Genomic DNA, 17,339 nt, shown 5'->3' on the forward strand with positions numbered 1-17,339 from the left:
CTGGGAATGGAATCAGAAGGAGAGAACAGTTGGAATAATACTATCCTTGATTTTTTTACGGCTAGGGAGAAATCTTTGATGGAATGTAGTCTGGATTCCCAGGAGGGAGGGGTGCATTCCAAAGAAAGAAGGGACTTCTTTAGATAGTGTGTGTGATAGAAAGAGGGTGAAGATAACCCTTCCTAATAATTCCCAGAATATGTTTCCTGTAGGTAATAGTCTGCTTTAGTTTGGCAAGATTCTGTTTATAGGTGTGGAACAATAAACAAATCTGCTTGGAAGTATCACTATGTGTCTTTCTTGATTGTTGGAACCTGACAAGAAACTTTGTCAAGAAAAATTATGATGTAAGGGGAACACTAAATTTGTCACTGCTATTTTTTAAAAGAACTTAAGGCTTCTTATATCAGTAAATGTTCTGTGCATTATTATAATTTATGCATACACTGAAATAGTAAAATGAATTAGATGGTCCTGTGCAGAAACTAATTATGAAGATGTTTGGCTTTCTAGATCCTTGATTAAAGCAATGGGGGGAAAAAAGGAAATATTTGGATTTTTTTTAAAGAGCTCTAGGGTCTTTTTTGCTTGTTCTGTCAGATTAAAAAATGGTATTATGAATATTTCCTAATTTTTTAAAATACTATATGAGGCAATTAAGATGAAAAGGAAGTTGGTCTATATTTGGAATTTTCACACTAAATCAAATTAACAAATGAAAGGGCAGAAAGGTTCTTCTTAATACTGTATAGATATATTTTACAAAAGAAGTAAAAAATAGTAGAGTCAGAAATTAAAATTGACTATGCAGTGCTTCATGTGGTAAAATGAGTATTTTAAGCTTTGGTTTCACCCACCCATTTCCTCTGTCAATTAGTGCTTCCTGTATTTCTTAAAAATATGTCTCTTTGTTTTAATGTGATGTTATTTACTGATATTTTAACATTACATTTTTGTCTGTTTTTTCTAAAATAGGAAAAATGAAACAATATTTTTAAATAAATTGCAATTCATTTATAACAAAAATTAAATTACTCAAAAGTAAATTCAAACAGTAGGTTTACAGTTATTACCTGAGCAAAGTGTGCTTTTTAATGTTTAAAATGAACATACTTTTACGAACAAACCAATGAAGTTAATAACTAAATGAAGTAATAATAATGCTGAAAATGAGTTGCATATTTTGCATTTCCTTTAACATTTCTAGTTTTTTTCCCCTGGTTGCTTCACATTTATAAAAAAAACCCATTGCATTTCTAATCATAACCGTGAAACTTAGTTTTAGATCAGGAACGGATAAATTGCCCTCAGATCCCTGTCAGCAGTTGTAGTTATTGGCAGCATAATTTCTGCAATTTTGGATAAAAACAAATAAAAAAGCAGTATAAGCACTAAGTAGTCTTAATGTAGTTTAAAAACAAACACAAGAAGTAGAAAAATTATGACTCCATACAGATGCGTGAGAATTGACCCTTTCCACTTGGCGTCATTATCATGTGTATGGTATCTCCTGTTTTGCTCAAAAGATTGTAGATGTGTTGGAGTCAATCTTAAAAAAATTCCTCACATGAAATAGGAGCATTGAAAACTAGCTGCACAAACTTCCTGACAGTTAGAACAATTAACCAATGGAACAACCTGCCTCCAGAAGTGGTGAATGCTCTAACACTGGAAGTTTTTAAGAAGAGACTGGACAGCCATTTGTCTGAAATGGTATAGGGTTTCCTGCCTGAGCAGGGGGTTGGACTAGATGACCTCCAAGGTCCCTTCCAACTTTATTATTATTATTATTATGGACCATCGCACAGTCAGCCAGATGTTCAGACTGGATTTGGCATTTTGTCTACCTATTATTATTATTATTATTATTATTATTATTATCATCATCATCATCATCATCATCATCATCATCATCATCATCATCATNAAAGTTCATCATGGGATATTCTTTTGTTTCAATTTAATTGTAAATGATGTGGATATTACATTAGCTCAAATATTTTCAAGAGACTAACACCATTGTTTTTTGTTTGTTTTTAAGTTTGTTAATGTATTTCATTGGGGCAGCTGTAATTCTTTGGTTTTATTATTTAGCGTATGATGAGAACATGACAGAAGAGTAGTAATTATTATTTAGCGTATGATGAGAACATGACAGAAGAGTAGCCCTCAAGACATGGCTTTTCCAGCAAGCGGGTCTGGCCTAGGGAGAATTTTAAATAGGGACAATTTTAATTAGAATTTTAATATTATACAGCGGTTAAATATTTGTTTTAATTGGGTTTTATTGGGGATAGTATTTGTATTGTTTTAATATGCTGTAAGCCGCCCTGAGTCCTGTTGGGAGAAGGGCGGCATATAAGTTTAAAAATAAATAAATAAATAAATAAATAAATAAATAAACATATACATACAATTATATACAAAACTTCTATGGGGATATGGCAGTGGCCTCATAACTGGATGTTCAATTCAGCTTTATTTATGATGATGATGATGATGATGATGATGATGATGATGATGATGATGTCACTATTTTATAATCCCAAAATGCTTTTAGAACATGAATGTCATATTTCATCATTTGTACCTGACTGTGTTTCTGAAATGTCAATGCCACTAAAATACGCTAATTTTCTGAATTAAAATTTAAGGCACTTCTCTTGATGATTTTTGGAAAGTTTACACTGATGTTGTATAGAACTTGTTGTGATAGAATGTAATGTGAGTTTCTGGACATCTCTCATAAATGGGAAAAGAGATCATAGAGCACGGACTCCAGGATTTTCCTTTAAGAACACCTGTTTTTGCTGCATCACTGTGATTGAATGATCCATTCATTCAGAAATGCTGGGCAGAATTATTCACCTCTCCTGCTGTGGAGGAGACAGAGCTGGAACAGTAATTCATGCTGAGGTGCTACAAAGATTTGTGCTGTCTCACAAATTTGTATCTTGGGCTTCCATGAGGCTTTAATTTAATTTGTGTAATGTATATCTCATGGTTCAGTACTTGAGAATTTCTTAATGCAATGGGTTGCTTTTATCCTGCACATTTTCAGTTAAAGAGAAAACATTGAACACACATTTCTTGTAAATGTATTATCGCCTAGTAATTTTTCCCTTTATTTTCTTTACAAGATATTTGATTTAATGGATGCAAAGGCACGTGCAGATTGTATTAAGGAAATTGATCTTCTTAAGGTAATTTTCTTGTCTTTTCTGAAGTGAATGTATTCCAGCATTACTATTTTGATGATAAAAGAAGCAATAAGTTATTGGATATAGGTAATTTTATGCATGTCGTTACATATGAGTAGCAAGCTATCTTAGCTTAGAGTTTCACTGAATAGTCAATAGGTCAGTTTGAATTAAAATTTTATGTCAGATTCACATTCATCTGTGGAATTTGAAGCAGACTAAATCTGGCCTAGTGACTTGCTTCCTGGGGGAATGAGAATGAATCCTGAAAAGGCACCAAAGGTCTTCCAGCTACTTAAAAGTGTGAGTGAACAGGTCTCACCTACTGATCTTACTATACACCAGATGTACTTGATGAAGTGAGCCATAATTTAAGAACTTTACCCAATAATAAATTGATCCAAACTTTAAACCAAAGATCCTATATGAATTTTTGTTATTTTTCTCTATAGACTAATGCGGCTTTCCATCTAGAAATTAATTTCAACATACACATTTTAAAAGTTTTGGGTGCCTCTACTCCACACAGTAATAGATTATATGTCATATTTTAAATTAGAACATAACTTAAATTTTATTTTAAGTTACCTATAATTTTAAAAAGAATCAGTGTTTGCTCATGGATTATAGAGTTCTTTTTTTTTTAACATGCTAACTTTCTCTACTGCCTTCCCTTACTTTGAAATAGGTTTATTATATGGGTGGTGTGATGAAGGCACTGGCCAAGGAACATAAACATATTCACAAAAAGAAAAAACGCATAGCTGAAATGATTTATATATATTGTATTACACTTGAACCAATTAGTGTATTTTTTTGTTGTCAAACCTTGTAAAGCAGGGGTCTTCAAACTTGGCCCTTTTATGACTTGTGGATTTCCTGGCTGAGGAATTCTGGGAGTTGAAGTCCACAAGTCATAAAAGGGCCAAGTTTGAAGACCCCTGTTGTAAAGTAATTGGTTTCCATTTTGCTTTATTTTTAAAATGTTTCTAAAATCTATCTTAATAGCAGATAGTGTTTGCTAGAGGGAAATATCTGTTGCTTGTTTTAAGTTTTTATTATAACATATGATTTTAAAAATTAGTTAAGTATGTAACCTATTTTTCAGTTATTATGTTTACATCTTTTATTCATACAGATAGCTCTTAACTTACAGTATGTCTAGTCATTTAGTGACCGTGCAACATTACGGCACACTTGCCCGGGGCTACTCACGTAGCTCATTGAAATTCTGATGGCTAGGTCAATTGCCCACAGTCACATTATCGCATTTTGGGTGCTCAGCAACTGACCCCACATTTATGACTATTTGCAGTGTCCCGAGGTCATGTGAGCACAATTTACTACATTTTTTTTTGCCAAAAAACGGCATTTACTTCAGTTTTCAGCAAAAAATGCCAGTTTTCAGACAGTGGATACGCTTAATGATTGTGGTCTTTGCTTTATGACTGCCACATTTGTATAACAAGCCACCCCAAGAAAGGTTGTAAAATTGAGAAAAGTCCTTAACTATCAGCATGACTTATGTCCATAATTCTGAGATCAATTACAATCATAAGTCAAAAGACTATCTGTACAATTGTACATTAATCTGTCCATAATTTTATCTTTTCAAAAGTTATCTTCTGCAGCATGCTTGAAATGATACATCAAACCTTTGCACTTTGCACTGGAAAAGCTAAAGTCTTTAGGTTTTAAATTATTTTATGTATTATTTTATGTACAATGCTATATTACTCCATTGAAAAGAGCAGCATTCACTAGAGTTAGTATTGGAATCAGCCACTCTGTCAACAGTGTTTCTCAACCTTGACAATTTTAAGGCATGTGGACTTCAACTCCCAGAATTCCACAGCCAGCATTGCTGGCTGTGGAATTCTGGGATTTGAAGTCCACATGCCTTAAAATTGTCAAGGTTGAGAAACACTGCACTATGAGGAAAAAAAATGGATTTTTTTTTAAAAAAAATGCCAACATTGGGCGTTGGCAGAAGATAGATCCTTGCAAGAACAGGTTTCAGCATAGAGAAAACCTATTTCCTAATTGTCACTAAGCAGTTATTTGTATTCTATTGTATAGCCAATATGTTGAATGCTAGTGACTACTTGAACAAATCCCTGCCAGGTTTCTTAAGACTTCCAGAAGTGCTTTGCCATTGCCTTCTTCCTAGATCTGAGAGAAAATGACTGGCCCAAACTCATGAAGTAGCTTCGGGCCTAAAGCTAGACTAAAACTTACTCTCCTGGGTTCTAGCCCAGTGCCTTTAACCACTATGTTAAACTGGCTCTATAAATAAAACATAATATTTAATTTTATTATAATTGTATTATATCTTAAAAACAAAATGCATTTTATATTACAATTATAAATGCTATAAATATAATTAAAATTTAAAAATAAAATATATTTAATTTTATAATAAAAGAGGAGAAGATCCTGAAAACTTGTCTACGGAGATTCTTAGTCATCCAGGTCATGGTTTTCCCAAAGGTGATTTTTTTTACAAGGCAACTGAACTTGTTTTCTTTGAAGACATTTCGTTTCTCATCCAAGAAGCTGAAAGAAGCTTCTTGGATGAGAAGTGAAATGTCTTCAAAGAAAACAAGAAAGTCCAGTTGCCTTGTAAAAAAAACACCTTTGGGACAGCCTGAAAACTTGAGTTTGGTTTACTTTTGCTGCCTTAACAAGGATTGCATTGATTTGTAAGTTGGGGGTTCTTCCAAGTATTTTTTTTTTCTTTTCTAAACCTGGTGAGTATGGAAAGAATGGATTTGAAATAATGTTTTAATTATAATTTTAGTTATAAAATAGGAAAAGTTATTTTCCCACTTGGGGAGATTTAAATGGCAGAGTAGTAGTTATCATTTTTACTACTGGTGTATTGTATCTCTGAATAGTAGTCTGTAGGCTGAAATATATTTGTTTTCGTAGCAACTGAACCACCCGAATGTAATCAAATATTATGCATCATTTATTGAAGACAATGAACTAAACATTGTGCTGGAATTAGCAGATGCTGGAGACCTTTCTAGGATGATCAAGGTATGTGTTTTTCTTGTTAGAACGAATTACATATAGATATTTATTTTGATTAATGATAAGGAGTAAATTTCATTCAATCTAAAAAAAAATAGCTAATGTTGTATTTCATATAATAGGTATATGTACATCTTATTTAGTCAATTGAGACTTTTACAATATAACCAGCTGCTAAAGATTATATTTTATTGTCAAATAAATTATATAGGATAATATAGATAAAAGAAAAACAGAATTATTCCCCAAATTTGAACATGAGCCCGAATAGTATAATTGGATTCCTATGCCCTTCAAGTTTTACCCAGAATTCAATTATAAAAACTAATTTGAACTTGAATATGTGATAAATAAGAATGGGTCCACCAGCCATATTTATATTTGGGAGCAATTGTGTCTTCGGAATACACATATTGCCCCCCAAAAGACACGTGGATACTTTCCAGCAGTCATTCTCCAGTTTATTGTTTGGAAGTTGCTTACAAAAATTCTATACAATTCTCTTTCTATTGTTTGGAAAGATGAATTAGGAATTAGTATGGCAATTGGTAGAGTTTTTTTTTAATACCTATTTTTGGATTCTCTAAAGTAGAACTGGAATCAATACTGAGGCAAATAGCCTATCATGATCCCTTCTTTCTTCACCTATATTTCACCTTATCCCCTCCCTCTATATTTCCTTTTTTGATTTGTTTCTATAACATTGTAAGTGTATTGTGTTCCAAAAAGAGCATACATTTATTTATACTTAAAAGTAGATTAATATTAGCAGGCAAAATGAAACATGTTTTGGCTAAATTTTTGTAAATCAATGCAGTAAATATTTTATACAACATATAAAATAAGGAAGTACTCATCTTTCAGTATTGTTCATTGGTCTACGACCAAAATAGTTATTAATTATGCACACACACACACACACACATGTATGTTCACACACATATTTTCAGTATTATTTTTTTATTCACATCTCTAAAAGATGTTACATTGAAGAAGATAGTACATAAGTATAAAATATGAGGATTCTGTGAATCCCCAAAGAAATTAATGCCAGAGAATTAATATAGAATATCCTTGCACTCCTCTGCTATAAATGAAAATCCTTAATATATTTTTCATATTTCACATTACATTAAATATAAAATACAAAAAATATGTAAACCCACATTTATGGCCATTTGCAGCATCCCACAGTCACATGACCACAATTTAAGACATTTTTTGCCAGATTTCTGGTGAACAATGGATTCACAACTGGGGCATTTGCTTAATGATCACCTCAGAAAAAATGTTATAAAATCAGGCCAATCATGTGATGACTTGCTTAATGATCAGCATGACTTATGAATAACAGAATAACAAGATTTGCAAGGGACCTTGGAGGTCTTCTAGTCCACTCCCTGCTCAGGCAGGAAACCCTATACCAGGGGTCGGCAACCTGAAAAAGTGAAAGAGCCACTTTGACCCGTTTTCCTCAGAAAAGAAAAAACTGGGAGCCGCAAAGTGTGCGTGCGTGCGCGTGCACAGAACAGGGAACTTGATTGAAGAGGCTGGATCAGCTTCATTTTCTTCCCTCCGAGGCCAGAACCCCCCAACGCCCCTCCCCGGTTCTGATCCAGAACCCTGAATCGGTCCCTTCCAGCGAGTTGCCAAGCCTCCCCTCCCTCCTCCTTCCCTGGCAGCTACTATATTTAAATTTGCTTTTTCTTGGGTGGCTACAGAGCTTCCTTCATTTTCTTTCCTTCCTATCCCTCTTCTCCCCCCCTTCCCCCCACCTTCCCTTCAATGCCCTTGCGCTGCGGTGTATTCTCCTCTCCCATACATGTTAAATTTTTAAAGTATGGGCAGCTCTGCCGTCCTGGCTTCTCCCCTCAGAGAAGACTGCTCTCCCCCCACGCCGCGCTCTCCCTCTCTGGGACTTTCTTCTTTCTGCCCTTTGGCGCGAAGGTTCCCAGGGAGCGGAGGAGGAGGCTGATGGGGAGAAAGAGCTGCTGCAGCAAATCTTCCAAGGCGGCAGTAGACGGCTGCTCGGGCTCGCCTATCAGCCTGCTGCAGGAGGCCGGAGTTCTGTCTCCGGAGGAAGGCAAAGGGACGCAACTGCCCGTTCGCCACCCCAGCTGAGATTGCTGCCCGGCCCGGCGAGACACGTGGCCAGCTTGGCTTCCCAGGGAGCGATGCCCCCGCCAGCCGCCGCCCCAGCCATGACTGCCACCCAGCCCGGCCTGGGGAGACACGTAGCCAGCTCGGCTGCCCAGGGACGGCCCAGGGAGCGATGCCCCCACCGGCCGCCACCCCCGCCAGGACTGCCACCTGGACCGGCTCGGGGAGACGCGTGCCGGCTCGGCTGCCCAGGGAGTGATGCTGGCACCGGCCACTGCCCCAGCCTGGACTACTGTCCAGGGGGCAGCAGGAGGAAGAAGGGGAGGAGGAGGGTGAGAAAGCTGCCGCCGGCGGGACTCCACGCTGCCCGGCCTCGCCCTCCGCCCATCCGATGTACCCGCGGCAGGCCGTGGCGGGGGCTGGTGCCGCACGGGCTGCTGGCCCTGGCCACGATGCTGCGGCTGCTCTGTCTGACCGGCCATTGCCAGCCCCTTCGCCGGCCCGGCTGCTCCCTCCCGGGCACCCCTCTTGCCCCGGCACCCGCCCGAGAGCCAGCAGGAGGAAGAAGGGGAGGAGGGTTGAGGAAGTCGCTGCCGCCACCCCAGCTGCAACTCCACACTGCCCGGCCTTGCCATCCGCCCATCTGATGTAGCCGTGGCTGGCCGCGGTGGGGGCTAGTGCCGCGCGGGCCACTGGCCCTGGCCGCAATGCTGCAGCTGCTCTGCCTGACCAGCCCCTCCGCCGGCCTCGGCGGGCCCCCTCGGGCGCCCCTCTTGCCCCGCCGCCCGCCCGAGCCGCCCGTGGGGCAGCAGGAGGAAGAAGGGGAGGAGGAGGAGGGTAAGGAAGCCAGGAGGAGGCTCTCCTCTCCTACCATTGCTGCATCTCCCTCTTCCTTCACGGCAGCCAGGACTCCGGGTGCGCCTTCCCGACTGGCGGGGCCAATGGTCGCGCTGGCTGGGGATCGCAGGGGCTGCTCTCCCTTGGGCCGCGGCTTGTGGGAGGGCTGGCCCGCTCCCAGCGGGGATCCCAGGGCTTCCCCACACGGCTCCACGGCCACGTGCGCCTCGGATGGGGCCAGCCCGGGAAAGGGAATTTCTGGCGCGCTTCTCCCAGGGGGTGGGGCACCCGGGCGCTCCAGAGCCGCAGGTGGCTCAAAGAGCCGCATGCGGCTCCGGAGCCGTGGGTTGCCGACCCGTGCCCTATACCATTTCAGACAAATGGTTGTCCAATCTCTTCTTTAAAACTTCCAGTGTTGGAGCATTCACACATGAGTGTACTCAAATACAGTTCTGAGTTGAGGAGTACCTGTATAGCAACACAAACAACATACTCTATTATCAAATATTTCAGTAACCAAATACAACATTTAGAAATAAACATTTGGTGAACTTATAGAGGGGCAACTTATTTAAATTTATATTCTAAAGATATCCACTTTTGTTTTTTCTCATTGACATATTGTTTAAAAAGTCCAAAAGTCAAATATTTCATTTTTCAATTTGTATATTTAAGTAAATAACTATAAAATGAGTATGTGTAATATATATATATTTCATAGCTATGCTATTTCTTTGTTTCATTTCATCCTAATTTTTCTTCTACCACAATAGCATTGTTCTTCAGACTATATTAGTTAAAAAGTCAATACAGTGTCTCGTGTTTGTTGAAGTACAATTTTATTTTGCTACTACACTTTGAAAATAGAAGTTTATTTTGTATGTTCCTTGGAAGAGAATACAATAAATTTATTTTTTACTTTGAATAATGTTTTTTGCTAAAATGACAGTTTTAAGTTAAGCTAATTAATAGGATACATAGATGGATAATATTTTGGTAAATTAACCAAACTGAATGCATTTGCTTAAGTAATACTGTGTGTTTTTCTCTTTTAAACGTGTAAGGCATATTAATATAATCTAGCTACCTATTTTTAATTTTGGCCTTTTTATTTGGCACAGACAAGGTATGAAATAGTTGTCTTCCTTTTAATTACCTTGCTTTTAATATATATTCTTTTATTTTGATTCCAGTGATATGGTTGGCAGTTTCTTTTGAAAAATTATAAACTAAAAATAATTTTATATAGTTTTCTAGATTTACAGAATTACTTATTACAGGAACCTTCCATAATATTCCACATTATGTAGAGGTGTTAGGCTTCCATTCCAATTTTGGGAGAGTATCAGAATGGGAATGCTGATTTACTTTTAATACCGTTACCTCTTAGGTAGTTCTTCAGAGAAGACAGTTCTGAGTGTAATCATATCCTTGTATAAATCACGGTTTGAATCTATGGTTAGTAAATTTACCAGTTAATGTTACTGTACTTGACTCTTTCCCCCCTGCTGTTTTAATCCAGGTTTTGTTTATGGTCAGATTTGATTCTATTCCCCCCCCCCCATTCTGTTCAATGGTATTTTCAGTTGCCTCTTAACATACACATCATGTTTTATGTAGTGAATTCAGATTACCATTTGAAGTTAATGACAGCTTGATCTGGCTATGTTTAAATATGCATAAGGTGTCATGGCATAGTAACATTTTCCTAGTTCTTGTACTATGAATTTATGTTAGAAATATAGGAGGGAAGGAGGGAGGGAGGGAAAGGCAGTAAATGCACTTCCAGATACTTTTTAGGTGACAGTTTGAGGAGAAATCGTATGTAACACAATAGAAAAACGATAACGCCTCTAAATGTGCATTGTTTATTATGTGAATAGAGAGAATCAATAATTAAACTCAAGAAGCAGTAATTAAATTAAGGTATTAATGGGCTTCTGTCCCTGCTTTCATTAGATTCTTTTGGTCTATATTTGGCATGGAATTGTAGCATTGCGCATTCTTTGAAAACAGTTGGAGGCCCTGCTGACTATAGGCATCACACCTCTTGGCTATTCATTAAAGAGTCCAATCTCTGTTAGGCTGCTGGGCAGGTCTGAAAAAAAAAAGATACTGTTTTAAGACTTGCCTGAACTGTAATGAGTGGATTTCTTAAACCAGTGGCATCTTTTTTCCAGGCTTTCATAGAAGTCTGGAAAAGATTAGATTTTTTTTTTTAATGATCAGCCAAAAAGTGCTATGCTTCTTTCAGATCAGAAAGTTCCTTTAAAAATAGACATAGGAACAAAGTGCTTTAAAACATTCTAATAAATAATTATTATGTAATGTATATGTCTATTTTACTAACTATATTAGCATAAATAAGCTTATACTGTATACTTTGCACTATAGTTTACAAGAAAATCTTCTAATTTATAACTATATGGCTTAAAAAAAAAGAAAATTTGCACTTGGCTGCCTAAGGGAGAATAAGCAAACAAAATATTTGGGGAAAAATTCCATTAAGCAAACAAAACTCTCTATATTAGAGGAAAAGGGGAAAAAGTGCAGAAATCAGGCTATTCAGGTATGCCTATTGATTTTTTAAATATTCACAGCCCTCATATACCAAGCATCTTATCTTAATAAGCAAAACATAATGTGCTTGAGTCTATTCTATTATTATATTATTGGCTAAGGCTATGAAAAATGTATAAAAGAGATGTCTTGCAAGGTGCATTATATGAATGAAACACTACTCTTTGAAGTATTAAAACAAAGTATATGACTGCTTTGAATGTTGTCCCTGGTTTTCCTTGTATGTGCGTGTGTATGCATAATGCTAGGAAAAATGTTGGTGGTACACAAATGCACAAATACAGCATTTAGACAATAGCTTCCGTAACAGGCATAGAGTAAATAAGTTAAGATATTCTTTTTCTGGTGCATCTCTAGATTTTTATGTTTGCCACTTAATTAACCAATGCAATAAATTCTATTTTTTTTTTTTTTTGCCACAGTAACATAGGATGTCAATGGTGCGAAGGATTTTGTATCCAGTCTCATGTTCTGGTTATAAAATATTAATGAAATATGGACTTACTATGGCAGTGTTCCTTCACAAGAGCATAATAAGCTGGATCCCTTATGGATTTTGGGTAATATATGAGAACACTTTGTAAGTTCCCTGTCTGTATATTTGACTCTTCCAACAGAGTGCTGGTTTCATTATGGAATTCAGAAATGACTCGGAGTATTATATGTGATCAGTTTGATGCAGTTATTCTCACTTTATTTGACTCTTCTATATAGCAAGAGGTTGTGGAATGTGGTGATGTAGTACAGTTAGCCCTCGACTTACAACTGTTCATTTAGTGACCGTTCAAACTTACAGTGTCTCTGAAAAATGTGACTTATGACCGTTTTTCACAGTTATGACCTTTGCAACATCCCCATGATCATGTGATCAAAATTCAGATGCTTGGCAACTGGTTCATACTTATGACCGTTGTTGTATCCCAAGGTCATGTGATCACCTTTTGCGACCGTCTGACAAGCAAAGTCAGTGGGGGAAGTCAGATTCACTTAACAACCGGGTTACTAATTTATCAACTGCAGTGATTCATTTAACAACTGTGGTAAGAAAGGTTGTAAAATGGGGCAAAACCCATTTAACAAATGTCTCACTTAACAACAGAAATTTTGGGCTCAGTTCTGGCCGTAAGCCGAGGACTATCTGTACAGGTACTCTTCAACATACTACCATTTTTTAGCGACCATTTGAATTTACAATGGTGACTTATGACCAGTCCTTACACTTAAGACCATTGTAACATCCCTCCCAGTCACATGATCAAAATTTGGGTACTTGGCAACTGGCATGTGTTTACGAGTGTTGCAGTATCATAGGGTGATCTAATTGCCATTTGCGGCCTTCCAGCCGGTTGTTGCTGGCAAAGTTAGTGGGGCAAGCTGAATTTGCTTAATGATCACGTGTTTTACTTGACAGCCATAGTGATTTCCTTAACGGCCATGGCAAAAAAAGGTGATAAAATCGGGCTTGACTTAATTAACAACTGAAATTCTGTCCCCAGTTGTGATCTTAAGTCAAGGAATACCTTTTATAAGATAATCGTCAGAATGCAAATGGGGGAAAACTCCAGCCAAATGTGAGGAAACATAGCTTAAGAACTTAGTTTACTTCTGTGTCAATACCAAGAAGAAATATTTTTCCAGTGCTATTGCATTGGCACAGCACAGTCCAGGAAAACTATCTTTAGTGCTTAAGGCAGGGGTAGTCAACCTTGGCTCTTTTATGACTCGTGGACTTCAATTCCCAGAATTCCTGAGCCAGCTTAGCTGGCTCAGGAATTCTGGGAGTTGAAGTCCACGAGTCATAAAAGAGCCAAGGTTGACTACCCCTGGCTTAAGGGGTTCCTTTAATTTGATCCCATGGGTTATCTTAGAGAACCTCAAATGCCCACTGCGAATGTTTGCAAAGCACTTTTCAAGGTAAAATGATCCTATCACAATAATGGGATGAAAAAGTAATTCTTTCCCTTTTTTACAGTGAAGTCTAGGTAAACTCTAATCCTCAGAAAGCCTGAGTAGGTTTGAGGCTAGCAGGAGCAACCAGAAAAAGTAGGCATATATTTGAATTACCTTCTGGTGTAAACCATCTTGATAATCTGAATGATTCTGTAATGATGTGAGAGTTGAATAACAGTTTGAGAAGTGCTGCTGCTATATTGTGGGTCCACTGTCAAACTAAAACCAGCTTCCTCCCCTTCCCCTTCTAATATATGTTGCTCTTTGGCAGCATTTCCAGCTAACTGTATGAAAAAAAGAAAGAAAAGAAAACCTTATTAGAATCTACTACTTACCTTACAGATAAAACAATTCATTTAAACAAATCAACTTGGAAAGCAGCTTTATTTGGCACCAAACTAGAGTAAGGCACACTTCACTTTGAAATGATTGCCATAAACTGGATGCCATCACTTAAAGGATATCATGTCTTAGAGCAGAGGTAGTCAACCTTGGCTCTTTTATGACTCGTGGACTTCAACTCCGGCTCAGGAATTCTGGGAGTTGAAGTCCACGAGTCATAAAAGAGCCAAGGTTGACTACCCCTGCCTTAGCGTTTGGAAACACCCAGAGGAGCATTTCTAAAGATAGACTTGGCTTGCTTGGTATTTCAGCATTCCATTGGAGATGCTTCCAGTGCATGGGAAATGTGTAAAGGAAGTTCCTGGACAGATATAAGTTGCACCTGTTGTGTTTTGTACTTTTCTGGTGGCATACCAATTTCTGATGCACTAAGAAGAAATCGCATGCCTTAAAGACAATGTAGAGAAAAATGTTTCACATTTTTGTTTGGTTATAAGTTGTGACGGATATCACAATAACTCAAAATACACCACTAGATCTGAGCATTTGGCAAGATAGGAGGAAGACAGAGGGGCTGAAAATGGGAAATTTGTCTCAAGTAACTAACCTCCTTCTCTAATTGTGGCAGACTCCCTGTTTCCCACCATATCTTCCTCTGCCTATCCTGATTCCTGTTCCAACTCTCGATCCCTGCCTGAGTGTTGTCTACTACGGGTTACAGAAGGCAACTACACTTCCCTTCAATTCCTATACAGGTAGTCCTTGACTTACAACAATTCACTTAGTGGCCGTTCAGAGTTACAACAGCACCAAACAAAGTGACATAAGACCGTTTTTCACACGACCAATGCAGCATTCCCATGGTCATGTGAACTAAATTTGGATGCTTGGCAACTGATCCATATTTATGAGATTGCAGTAACCCGGGAATCATGTGATCACCTTTTTGTGACCTTCTGACAAGCAAAGTCAATGGGGAACCCAGATTCACTTAACAACCATGTGATTAATTTAACAACTGCAGTGTTTCACTTAACAACCATGGCAAGAAAGGTTGTAAAATGGGACAACTGTCTCACTTAGCAACATAATTTTTGGGGTCAATTGTGGTCGTAAGTCAAAGACTACCCTGTAAACTCACATATCTTCAACTTTACCTTCTTCTCTACATTTGGAAACAATTCCACAATCCTCCTCAAATCACAATTCATACAAGCTCTATGCCCTCCAAATTCACTCTCTGATCTTCTTTTTAAAATAATATTTCTTGTACTGAATTAAGCAGCTATAAAACTAGATGGCAATACCTCAAGATGGTGATGATTTTCTTAAGGAAGATAAAAATAACTCCTTGAATTGTTTACTTGTGTATTTGTTGCTACGAGTTCTGACACTACCTCTAATTATTGTTTGATGTTGATTTTTGTGTCTTTATTAGGCCAGCTTCTTTTGTCTTGTTTTGTTTTGTTTTAAATAGCCTGTTCTTTCAAAGAGATTTGTGGGTGCAGTAGATAATACACTGTTTCTATTTACTTGAATGCCAATTCTTAACTTATGTGCTAAAAGGAACATTTGCCAACCTGTTTGTGTGCTCTTAATATAATGATCTTCCTGTTTTGTTAGAATGACGACAGCAGTACTGTGATTGCCAGTTTCACTCATTTGTGCAGTGTTACAAAGAACACAAAAAGGGAGGTGCTCATGCAACAATATTGCTCCCATTTTGACCCCTTTATCTTCCCTGCACATGTTGCTAGGTTCCAACTCAAGAAAAACCCAGTTAATTTATACTAAAATGCCATATTTTTTCCATTTCTTAAGTAAATAGCATTTCTAATAATCTGCTAGATCAGGCAGTAATATACCACCATCTATCCTGAATCTCTCTTAGTTTCTAGCTCTTACTATTACAATGAAGCTATTTTACCAAATCATATTATATTACTCCTGCCTGAGCAAGGGGTTGGACTAGATGACCTCCAAGGTCCCTTCCAACTTTATTATTATTATTATTATTATTATTATTATTATTATTATTATTATTATTATTATTATTATTATTATTATTATTATTATTATTACTTTTCCTAATAACAGAGTTACATTAATTCACCAGTCATTTCCACTGTTCATCATACTATGGTTGATGGTTTTTTTTTTAACCTTTCTAAAAATTGAAACATTGGAGGTTTTTAAAAACAATATCGTAGGATCAAGAATGCATGTTGCTTCCATAATGCCTTTTCCAGCTCTGTCTGATGATGCCAGGAATATGTCCTTCGTTGTTAAAACTTCTACTATAGTTCATTATGAGATCACGCTTTGGATTTTTCTGTTGTGGCGCTGTATGCTTATTTGTTTTTATTGGGTGCAGTTGATTTTATTTTAACTAAAACAGACAAAGGGAGATTTCTCAAAGTCAGCTGGTAGTTTGTTGTAAATTGCACAGTCATTTAAATTTTGTATTGCCTCAGTGAGTGAAACTGAATTTTTTGTTATATCTGCTCAGTCAGTTTTGAATTCCTCTTAGCTGCATCGCTAGTAACCAGTCAAATTCAAAGATGGAAGTATAGAAGTTAACAGTAATTAGGACTGCAAACTCTGTTGCTAAGCAACATTGGCGTAAAGCAAGAAAGCACATGACTGTGTCAATTTATGATGTCACTTCTGGCAGTTTCTGTCTTTAGCTAAATTTCATGTAGTCATTAAGCACAACCATGACTTGCAATTTCCTGCCAGCTTTCCCACTGATTTTGCTTACAAAAACTGACAGTCAATGCTGCAAATGATAATCACATGACCACGGGACGCTGCAACTTCATAAATGTGCATTGGTTGCCAAGCTCCCAAACTGCGACCATTTGCTTGTGGGGATGCTGCAACAGACACAACTTCAAGGACGGGCTGTAACTCTCCGAATTCAGCGCCATCATAACTTCAAACATTTGCTGAACAATTTGTGAATATTTGTGAGAACTACCTACAAAGGCTACGTTTGTATGCACTAATGTCCAAATTAGTTTGCATCACTAGGCTGCCCAAATTCTAGCCTCTGATTCAGGTTAGGAAAAAAAAAAGAATCCTTCCTCATCATGCTTTCAAGGAAGATGAAATTTCCTCCTTTGGATCAAATTAAGTTTGTCCCCTGATCCAACAGCTCCTCTTAGCCGGTTAAAGAAGTAGCCATGCAGATCTTTTTTAAACATTTTCCATTCAGGTCAGGCAAATAAAGATTTAGAAATTTGGTTAACAAATGGATATTTGATATTTCTACATGACTAGAATTACCACAAT

General features: G+C 37.6%; 1 protein-coding gene across 1 annotated transcript in view; it reads left to right on the forward strand.

The window, feature by feature from the left end:
- LOC107287593 (serine/threonine-protein kinase Nek7) overlaps positions 1-17,339 on the forward strand; it is a 60,042-nt gene that overhangs the window by 19,127 nt on the left and 23,576 nt on the right. The window contains exons 3-4 of the mRNA XM_015816119.1: positions 3,141-3,203; positions 6,132-6,242. Of these exons, the coding sequence (XP_015671605.1) occupies positions 3,141-3,203; positions 6,132-6,242 (174 nt within the window). The remainder of the gene's footprint in view (positions 1-3,140; positions 3,204-6,131; positions 6,243-17,339) is intronic.

This window comes from Protobothrops mucrosquamatus, unplaced genomic scaffold, assembly GCF_001527695.2.
Source record: "Protobothrops mucrosquamatus isolate PMUCROS unplaced genomic scaffold, P.Mucros_1.0 scaffold_109, whole genome shotgun sequence".
Classification (NCBI taxonomy): domain Eukaryota; kingdom Metazoa; phylum Chordata; class Lepidosauria; order Squamata; family Viperidae; genus Protobothrops; species Protobothrops mucrosquamatus.